This window comes from Apis cerana, linkage group LG1 (genome assembly GCF_029169275.1).
Source record: "Apis cerana isolate GH-2021 linkage group LG1, AcerK_1.0, whole genome shotgun sequence".
In the NCBI taxonomy this organism is placed as follows: domain Eukaryota; kingdom Metazoa; phylum Arthropoda; class Insecta; order Hymenoptera; family Apidae; genus Apis; species Apis cerana.
In genome coordinates this window covers 10,755,964-10,766,597 of record NC_083852.1, presented here as the reverse complement: position 1 = coordinate 10,766,597, position 10,634 = coordinate 10,755,964, and the positions used below count along the sequence as shown (strand labels likewise).

The 10,634-nt window shown below is 26.9% G+C and overlaps 2 protein-coding genes across 2 annotated transcripts; one reads left to right on the top strand and one right to left on the bottom strand.

Moving 5' to 3' along the window:
- Positions 1-691: 691 nt before the first annotated feature.
- On the bottom strand, positions 692-6,152 carry LOC108001825 (tafazzin). Its single transcript, XM_017063047.3, has 5 exons — positions 5,881-6,152; positions 3,294-3,422; positions 2,294-2,537; positions 1,897-2,151; positions 692-1,812 (listed from the first exon to the last, which is right to left on the bottom strand). Exons 1-5 carry the CDS (start codon positions 5,993-5,995, stop codon positions 1,773-1,775), a joined length of 783 nt encoding a protein of 260 aa, XP_016918536.1. The 5' UTR covers positions 5,996-6,152; the 3' UTR covers positions 692-1,772.
- A 1,022-nt stretch (positions 6,153-7,174) lies between these two features.
- On the top strand, positions 7,175-9,375 carry LOC133665688 (uncharacterized). Its single transcript, XM_062071556.1, has 2 exons — positions 7,175-8,292; positions 9,148-9,375. Exons 1-2 carry the CDS (start codon positions 7,804-7,806, stop codon positions 9,247-9,249), a joined length of 591 nt encoding a protein of 196 aa, XP_061927540.1. The 5' UTR covers positions 7,175-7,803; the 3' UTR covers positions 9,250-9,375.
- Positions 9,376-10,634: the final 1,259 nt, after the last annotated feature.

Sequence of the window (10,634 nt, the reverse complement as noted above, 5' to 3'; positions counted from 1 at the left end):
TAAGTTGTATAAAAATATAAGTGATAGAATGAAAGTGATAAGTAATGATAATACTTACGTTTATAGTATAAACTTTGTCTCGTTAATGTTATGTATCACTCTATCTATTTAAAGTTTATGAATAACGTATTAATGTACAGATTCCACTTATCTTATGAAAATATTGTGTGTTGCTTTTATTGTATCGCTCTAGAATCAAAACTGTCTTTTTCTATAAAGAGAAAAAACGTGCCAAGACATACCCAATCTTTGAAAAATAGTAATGTCGCAAATGTGTACGACGTAATATATATTTCTATGTCATAAAAAGAATATATATGTATAAGATTTATCTGTGAATATCATAACGAAATGATGTAATATAATTGATATTTTCCATGAAATATTAATTTTAAATATAATTTGTTGAATTATCTATATAAATATTATTCTTCATAGAGTAATATAATTTGTAATAAGTAATAATAGTAATAATATTTATTTTTTTGATAATTTTGAAAATATATTAAAACAATTTTTATATTTATTAAAGAAAAATAATATAAATTATAATTTTGAAATAAAGTTTGAATATTCAAACATATTAATATTTTATTGAATATTAATAAAAGTTGACTTAGAGAAATATTTATCTTATTATCTGTTAGATAATAATTATAATAATCTACATATTTTTTTAAATAATATAATATAGCGTGAAAAATAATTTATTAAAATGAAATAATGGCGTAAAACAGTCACATTACACTTTAAATAATACTCGCATAGTACAACAGATTGCAAAAAATAGATTTCTTTTTGTGAAAATATTTTACTATTTATAAAAAAATTTAATAAATACAAAATATGTATATCTTTGTAGTATTTTTATCATTCAATGTTTTTAATATAGTTATTGTAAATTCTTACAATATATCAAAAATATACTTGTGTGCATATATTTAAATGTACAATACAATTGATCACAAGCATCGTAATTTCGTCTTGTGTTCGATGATTAAGCATTTTAAAATCCAACAAATTTAAGTTGGGTTTCAATCAAATCTGACTTAGTTATATTATTTCGTCAAATTCATTCATTTTCTTTTCTTTGATTACAATTATATTCGAATCATTTATACAAAAGTTTTCAATATATGCAGAGTAAATTCAATGAATTATACAAAGATTGTGTCACGCTTGTATTGTATCATCACAAATTACGAACCTTGAAAATATTAAAAAATCACGTATAAAAATGAACGGTGATATGCAGTATAGTGGCACATTTTCAATGTTATGTTTCATAGAAGCTTTCGTAATTTGCGATTATATTAAAATTTATTCTATAAACAATAGCTGTAAGTTTTTACATAAGTTATGATGATTCCTTTTATGTGTATGCAGGAACGTATATACATTACTATGTATGTGATAATGTAACTGTGAAACGTATATATGGCATTTTTAAGTCAACACGACTCATATTTAAATTAAAATTCTCTCAAGAATATCACGAACATAATATCCTCTTTAAAAAAATGAAAAAAAAATAAAAAAGGAACAAAACTAAATCACTACTGCCTGATACGTGCATTACATTACACAATTGTATATATATTAGTTACATGTCGTACAAATGAACATCTTTGATTAATATCTATTGTCACATTGAAATTAAAATTTTATTTTTTATATATATATATATATATTTTTTTTTTCTTTTTTTTCTTCCCTCTTTTGGTATATTAAAGCTAATCGGGATGATGATTAGAATGTCTCCCGTTTGATTATCATGAATTTTTGTGAAGTTCTTCCGTTATCGTTTTCAATCTGAAAATATATTAATTATTATGAAAATATATAGATTATTATGAATTATATCATAAATATTACTGAGATTTCAAATAACAATACTTTAAAAGTTCTGTTTGAATACGATCTGTAATCGCTTTCCTTGCTTCCTCTTCAGACACTTTTGACACACGCAATTCTTCTACTAATTCGCTAAAATCTATTGGATCACCGTAATTCATAGTGACCTTTTTGCGTATTTTCAATCTATACGGTGGTTCATTCGGTAAAACGTCATCCATGCCAAGATGATAGATTGGAACTACTAGCGGCGGAACAGGTGATTCAAATATTAATCTTCCAATACCCCACTTTAATCTGAACACGATAGAACAGATAGAATAAAATTTTTATCGAAAAAAATAAGTAAACAAAAAAAAAAAAGAAAAAGAAAAAAAGGTTAGGAAAAGATAAATAAAATGAAATATAGAATAAATATAAAGAAAAAAAAATCGCGAACCTCATGGTTTCTTTAAACATGTTTACTTTCCCCTCGGGGAAGACGTGAATCCATTCACCAGCGGCCAACTTTTCGATGCAGAAATCCATGGCTTCCTGATACACACCTCCACCTCTGATCACGGGAATGCATTTGCCCAGCATAAAGAAGTATGAATGCCAGGAGTTTGTGAAACAAATGTCGTGGGCCGCAAGCGACCACCTGATCTTACGACGATCCATCAGATACCTCAGGTCCAGGCTCGCTAAATGAGTTCAGAGATTTTTCTGTCTTAAATTCTTTCATTCGATCGCTTATCGATGGTCATTCTGAGAAAGAAAAGATATGATTCAGGAAAAGGAGAATTCGTGTATATATGAAGGTATGCAAGCGTATGTGCATGTATGTGTGTCTAAATAATCAATAATTTATTAGTAAATCAATAAAAAAAAATCGAAAATGATTTAATAAACATGAATAATATATGAATATACTTATATAATATTTTATTATTACATTATATTGTTTTTGTAAAATCGATTATCGATTTAAAAATTACTATTTTATTAATATTACTAATAATTAATAAAATAATTTGTGTAAAAATAAATATTTAAATATTACAGTATTCTTTTGTTTGTGCAAAGCCATTGTAGAATAATTTTTATAGCACTCACATGTACTCCGCCATATTGTTCTTCGTATATACAACAAAGAAATATTTTATAAATAAAGAAACCACTAGTACATATTCATATAAAAAAATATCGATAAAAAAAATATTCTCCAATCTACTAATAAAGTATATTCAGTATTCAATATTAACATACAATATCATTGGAATATCTTTTCATCGTTTCGATCATGCCTCATTAATCGATACATACAATAAAATGTTTGCTAACAAAACATAACAATGGAGGTTGAAAGCTATATTGATGAAACAGTGTCGAGTGTTTAACTTAATGAATAACAGTCGATACAGTGATCCGATTGTTGAACCAATCTAAAAGAAACTTACCCCATATACCAGGATCATCGAAGCAACTGTGATGATTTGACACTGTGATTAACGGTACATTTTTCGGCCGTTCGTCTAACGCTCGATTGATGATATGTTTGTTGTACACTGTTGTTCTGTTCAGCCATTCTTAAACAGCACGAACGGAAAAGAAAATGCTCTTCGGTAAATTAATTCGTAAACCAGAAAAAAAACTACAGAATATTGTGTGTATTTCGTGAAATTCATCTTTATTGTACATACTGTATATATTTAACATGACACACACTTCATCTTGATTTACATAGAATTGGTTTTCTTTCTACACGTACAATGAAAAGAGAAGTTTATTTAATGCTAGAACTTTAAAGTAAAGCTAAATTATTTATATTTGATTAATGGAATAATTATTAATTAAAAAAAAATAATTATTAGCCTTAAAAAAATGTAAAAGTTTGTTTTTATTGTGATTGTTATAAAAAATGATTACGCATGAGATGATAAAATAATTGTATATCAATATCATTATCTCAAATCAACTTTGATCGATCTTAATGAATAATAAAGATATTGATATAATGACTTATAAAACAATTATAGATATTTTATAAGATTTTAAAAATAATTTTATATCTCGTTTAATTTATATTTCATAAAATAATTATTATAGTGATATCTATATATGATCATAAATATATAATAAGATGATGTTGAAATTATATTTTATTGAAACATACAAATCCAAAATTCAAATTATCATAATATTTTTGTAACTTAATAAATCTAACATTATAATAGTCTTTGATTAACATGAATTTGACTTCTAAAGCAATTTTTATCTTTATAGATTTTTTGAATTATGAATTATTATTAATCAATCTTTCATATTCAACTTTCAAAAATCATTGTTTTGATTACTTAATTAGAATTATAGAATGAAATATTATCTAATCAGAATCATAAATATCGCAATGGACAAAAGAAATATTGGTTATGTAAAATTTAATCATATATAATGTAAAGATAAAACTGAATTTGAAGGAATGAATAGCGATTATTACACGCGAATAGATTGATAAAACGAACAAAAAGAGAGAAGTAAGAAAGAAAGAAAAGGAGTGAATGGAGATGGAAAGATATATGGAGCGCTATGAGTTCAACCAATTGAGTAATGCTTAATTTCCGAAGTTTATTGTATCGTAGCTAAGTCAACGTCAACATTAAGTCGGGTCTATTGTAAATCAGTGGTACTCACTGAAAGACCAGCGAGGGCCAATGACTGATTTCCTGTGCCCTTTGTAGGGCGTTAATGCGTACCTGACCTTTCCTGAAATTAGAAATACCAATCTCGCAAAACATAATAATAATGATACAGAATATACCTTCCATTTGGATAACATATGATTTGAATAGATTAGTTATTAAAATCAAAATATAATTAATTGAGTATTTTTTTAAAAGTTATGCATCATTACATGTATGTATATGCGAATATAAATTGATTTATAATCAATGAAAAAATGCATATGCTTATAAAATGAATATCTGATAATATCGCGTGATATTTATAATGACGTCACATGGAATGTCCAATTCTATCCTAATGAAGTGTGTAGAAAATTAAATAATATATATACTTATCGTATTTTTGTTTGTTTTTGTATTTATTTGTTTAATTTTGTTTTATTTATATATATAATTTTTTCTTAATTATATTCATATAAATTTTTGAAATATAAATAATAAGAAAGTATTAAAAGAATTTAAAGAATTGTAATATAATAATATAAAAAAATTAAATAATACAATTTAGAATATAATAACAATCATCATATATAAATGGTTTCTAATTGTTTTAATCATATACATACTTAAAAAAATTACATTTTAATTATTATATTACATTTTAATTGCATTTAGAAATTGATAAACCATGATAAACAGATATATAAAAGATTTAATTATTATACATTTTTTTTATAATATATTGAATGAACATTATATTATATTATATAATTTTAATTCGTTAAAAACTTTTTATATAGCTATTTATAAAATAAATTATTTTTAAAATATTTAAATAAATTTATTTTTATTTTATAAAGAAACATTTACTTGCGCGTGTTATTGCAATATACATAAAATTTAATTTTGTTACTCAACAATTCAAACAAATAATTATATTAATATAAATTTTCAAATAATTTTAAATAATATTATTATATTATTTATATAGTTTAAATTTGAAACAAATTTTTTAAATTTATTTTATCATAATTATAGTGATTAAATAAAAAAAATTTATAACACATGACATTATTATATAAATACTTTTTGTATTACTTTGTTATAATCTTCCATGTATTTAATTATAAAAAATGAATTTTTCAATCAGAGTTGTAGAATAGTCACGTTTTCTTTTTATTTCTATATAAATCATAGACATAAACTATAGAATATATATATATTGCGAGCTAATAAATAGTTAAATCTGTAATATATCAAGAATAATTTTTTAAATATATATTCGAACTATCATTAATGATTGAGCATATCAATATTAAATAATACATAATATTAATTTAAATAATTGATTTGTGTAACTCACCTATAATGATTTTAGAGAAAATCCCTACTGCTACAAAGGTTATGCTACTCGCAATGTTCCAAAGACTGCTTGGATTTCGAAGCTTCGGTATGATCCATTTGATGTCGTATACCATCGCACTACCGTCCGCTTGCTAGATCAAAGGAAAAAATAGCAATGCGGTACTTTTTCCGGACGACTGGGAAGTGCCTTCCCCGCGAGAAATCGTCTACTCTTTCGTAACTCACAACAACCATCTTCGTACCAACTTCACGCCATATTTCTCGATGAGTGTCACGTGGTTGGCTGAACGTATCCGAACATATCCGAACATTACCGATTAATGAAGCATTTAATTTAATATTAAAGATACTTCGAACTTTTATACTCATCTTATTTAACAACGTGCAAATGTATATCATTATTAGATTAATTTCAATTATTTATTTTTTATTAATTTATTATATATTTAATTATTCTTTTTTCAGCGATAATATAATTATATATACATGATTATAATTTAAATAAAAAATTTTTGTTAATAAATAATCTACATAAATCTACATAATAATATATAAAATAAAGATAATTTATGAATTGTTATAAAATATGCTTTTAAGAAAAAAAAATATAATTAAAATTTGCAGAATAATAGTTAATCTATATTTAATATTTAAAAATCAAGAAATTAAATTACAAAAAGAAAAAAAAAAGAAAAATATTAACGAGAATCAAAAAATATTGTAATTTTATTCAATACAAAAAAAAATTTTAACGACATAACAATAAAAAGAAAATATTATTAATTATTAAATATTATTAATCTAAATAGATATAAATTCAATCTAATTTAAATAAATTTATAAATATATTATCCTAATAGTCTTGTAATTCAAAAATTAATGTTATATTATAATAATTATCATATATTAATATAACAATAAAATATTTAAAAGATCATAATTATTCATAAACATATGCAATAAAGCATAGATATCATAAAGTTGCTGGATGCTGCAGTTGAATTGTCAATTGAACACCTATTAGAAGTTGATGAAGTGAAAAAAAATGTTAGAAAATTATGAAGAGGCAAAAGTTGGAGAAGGAGGCGTATACGATCGAGTACATACATTAGGAGCTTCAGGTTAAGTTCACGCACAGAGAAAGAAAGGACGATGCACAGGAGCATTGAGAAGGTGAAAAAGAAGGGAAAAGATACAATGATGCGAAGCAAAGTCGAAGGCCGCGGGGGAGGGATGAGAGGAGAATGTCCGGTGGCATGTGAAAAGTGGGGGTCTGACGCGGTAGAGAAGCAACCAGTCGAAGGGGTGCGGGAGTGGGGGAAAAGGGCCTCATCTCTACAGCCAGTCCAATTCGAGTCTTTCAACTGCGTGTTGCTGTGCTATCGTATATACAAGATTCTCTTTCAGTTTACAACTGTGAAGAGAATATCTTGAAGCACTATATTAAAGCAAATCGAGAATTAACTACAAAGTGTCTTCCTCGCCCTCGCAGAAAACAACGCGTGTTTTACAACAGAACACTATCGAATCAAGCGATCGAATTCGATCATTGGATAATATAAAAATGCGATCAACATCAAAAGTCGATTATTTCATTACAATAAGGCTTTTTTATTTATCTTCATCCATTTTTGTAATCTTAAGATGACAGTTCTGATGATGGAGCTAGCGTTACTGCCGACAATGCACTTATCTATCTACAACAAGCTTTTCGATCGTTGAACCGCGGATATTGAAGATCCGCGAAGTGAAAACTTTCTGTGAAATATGAGAAACTCGAAAGTGATACGATAGTAAAAAAAAAAGAGAGAAAAAAGAATAAAACAATATATTTAGTAAGATCGAAAAAAATAGAAAGAGAAAAGAGAGCGAGCCGAGTATTCGGCTTGACTCGAGTGCAGTGTACGGTGATGCCGCGAGGATGCCACCGTCGTCGATTCTCTCAACACGATATACGGCGCGGTGGTATCCCGTGATTTACCGGGGCCTCACGACTCAATGCCACGATATTACATTATTACTCGCGTGGTGTGGTGCAAGTGCAAGTGCAGGTGCAACTGTGAAGTGGTGCCACTTCAATAACGAGGGCATATACGCGGGATATTACGTGACACGAGAAAGGATTCGTATTCGGTTATGCATCAAGTCAAGAATCCTCGTATCTAATGATTCGCGAGTGACGCTTTCGAAAACAAATTGGTTAGTATTTGTGTGTTTGTGTATGTTCATCACTTCATGTTATGCGGAAAATATTTTTTTTCCAAAGACAAGCAATAAACCTGGCATACGAATAACACTCGTGCGAAAAACGGTGAATTCGTATTATAACTTCTCGCCAGACTCGAGTAGTTCGAGCTATACCGAGCATCGTAGTTTCAGCATCTTGGCTGTAGCAGAGAGAAAGCAACAGGTATGTGTATAGAGTATACGATCCGTATTCTCGGTAGTTGCACGTTATACGGTCGTGTTGCCTGTTCGTTCGCGCACAGACGTGCGCATGCTCTTGATCGAAGATCTCGCCGTGCACAAGGCAATATACAACACCAGGCATCGGTGACTGTGTGTGTCTTTCATCGCGGAAGAACTCCAGTTCAGTCCAGTAAGGCGAGGTCGTCTTCTTGCATTTGTATCTCTTATATGCAAGTTTTATATTTATCTCTTTGAATAAGATGACCGTCCAAAATAAATGTTGTATACAATTGTACAATTTATATATAAGTTTTTTTCAGGGAATTTCATTCGTTTTCGGTAAAGAAAATTCATTTAATATAGTATCCGATTTATTTATTTCAATATTTTGTTCAAAATGTGAAATATAATCATCATTTCTCATACATATGCATACATATCATGTATATACATTTTTGTATATATATATATTTTTCATACATATGCATGTACATATTCTATATATGTACGTGATTAATAAAATGGTTTCGACATTAATTAAGCGTCATATTTCTGTCGGGTAAATTTCACTAAATTAATTCTCTTTGATCATTCTGCGACTTTCGGATTGTGTTCGTTAAGTAAAATTTATGTTCTCATTCGCCTGCCCCTTTTCACATTTTGGAAATCGAATTCCTTATATTATTCGTAAAGTTAATAACACTTAAATTTATAAAATTCTTTGACTGAATAGTGCATTTTTGCATACATTTTTGTTTTTATTAAGATTTCAATTAAAATGATCAATATTGATATTAAAATCCAATCAAAATTTTTCACATGAAAACTGAGAAATCATGGTGGACCATCTTTTCAGGGAATGTTAATTGGTCGTTTCACAAATTATAAAGGACCAGTAGAGAATTCAACGACCAAGTTGCTATCGCGTCCATTAACATACCTCAGTTCACCCTATTGATGTTGTACGTTAGCAATGCTTAACATTAACGATGCAAAAAGAAACTAATTACGGCAACCTGCAACCATTTCTATACATCATGAACTATATTGTAACCTATTTTCCTTATTTCTCGTACTTTCGACCAATTACGGTAAGCAATTATAACTAATTATTATCATTTATTTTGTGAATTCGGAATTGTTAATGTTTATTTATGAATTTCAACAATATTTTGAAATGGTTCTCGGCAAAATGATTTGTAATGTTATATTCACAAAGTGATTATAATTATATGAACAAAATAAACATGACGTAAATTGGATTTTGGATTTTGGTTCCGGCTTATGAAAACAATGAGCGTCTATGGAAATCTTTAAAAAATTTTTAAAAAATATAAAAAAATATTCATAATTGAACATATATTTATATAAAATAAATATATATATATTTTATTTTTTATATATTTGTTAAAAAATCACAGCTTTAACTCATTTACTTTTATCGAAAGTTTTTTTGGATAAAGTTTGCATCGAGCAAAATTATATATTGTTTACGACTTCTCCGTATATAGTTTTATTAAAAATACGTACATAAGTAATTACAGTGATTAATAAATACTCATGCTTATTTCGTTTATGGCCTATGAAATTTGATTTTTTGAAATTCTATCGTCAAGATCATACATAAATTATACAAATTATTATTGCTGAAAAAGAAATCTACTACTATTTTCTATACTTACATTTTAGATTATAATTTATAAGTAAATAAGATTTATTAGTAGATAAATATAAAGATACAATTATCGATTGTGATCGATTTTCTATTTATAATAAAATGATGATTAGGTTAGGTTAGATTAACAAAACGTAATAAGATTATTCATGTGTTAGTAATAATTAAAAATGATTAAAATATTGATGATTTTATAACATTACGTTGAACGTGAAATTGTATTAGTTAATAAAATTATATATATTTTGTGTGCTTTTCTTAATAAAGACTTTTTCATCATTCGTAATTTTATACATATTGGCACGCGACAATCGCAAGTCAAGTGATCATGAAACTTCGCATGGTTTAGTTATTACATGTTGAGAACTGTATAATGATTAGCAATTTTTTTTTGTTGATATCATCTATATTCTACATATCTACTATGCACAATTATTATTAACCTTTGACATTACCTTCGAACACAACTGATTTGCTTTCCCGTTTCTATCCATAGGCGTTTTTTTCGTTAGAAATTTTGTTTTCGATTAATTTTATAATCTGTTTCTTTTATAATTTTCAATTTCATTTTATCAAGGTTGTGATCAAGCGATTGAAAAAAAGGATAATTGACAATTACGCTAAACGGCGGGATAACTTATCGACTATCGTTCTCGATGGTTCTGTTT

Excerpts from the sequence above, each read along its gene's own strand:
- LOC133665688 (XM_062071556.1), top strand. The coding sequence starts at position 7,804 with ATGCCACCGTCGTCGATTCTCTCAACACGATATACGGCGCGGTGGTAT. Across the intron at positions 8,293-9,147 it reads TAGCAGAGAGAAAGCAACAG|GGAATGTTAATTGGTCGTTT; the intron begins GTATGTGTATAG and ends CCATCTTTTCAG.
- LOC108001825 (XM_017063047.3), bottom strand. The coding sequence starts at position 5,995 with ATGGTATACGACATCAAATGGATCATACCGAAGCTTCGAAATCCAAGC. Across the intron at positions 3,423-5,880 it reads TTTCTCTAAAATCATTATAG|AATGGCTGAACAGAACAACA; the intron begins GTGAGTTACACA and ends GTGCTGTTTAAG. Across the intron at positions 1,813-1,896 it reads ATTCAAACAGAACTTTTAAA|ATTGAAAACGATAACGGAAG; the intron begins GTATTGTTATTT and ends ATATATTTTCAG.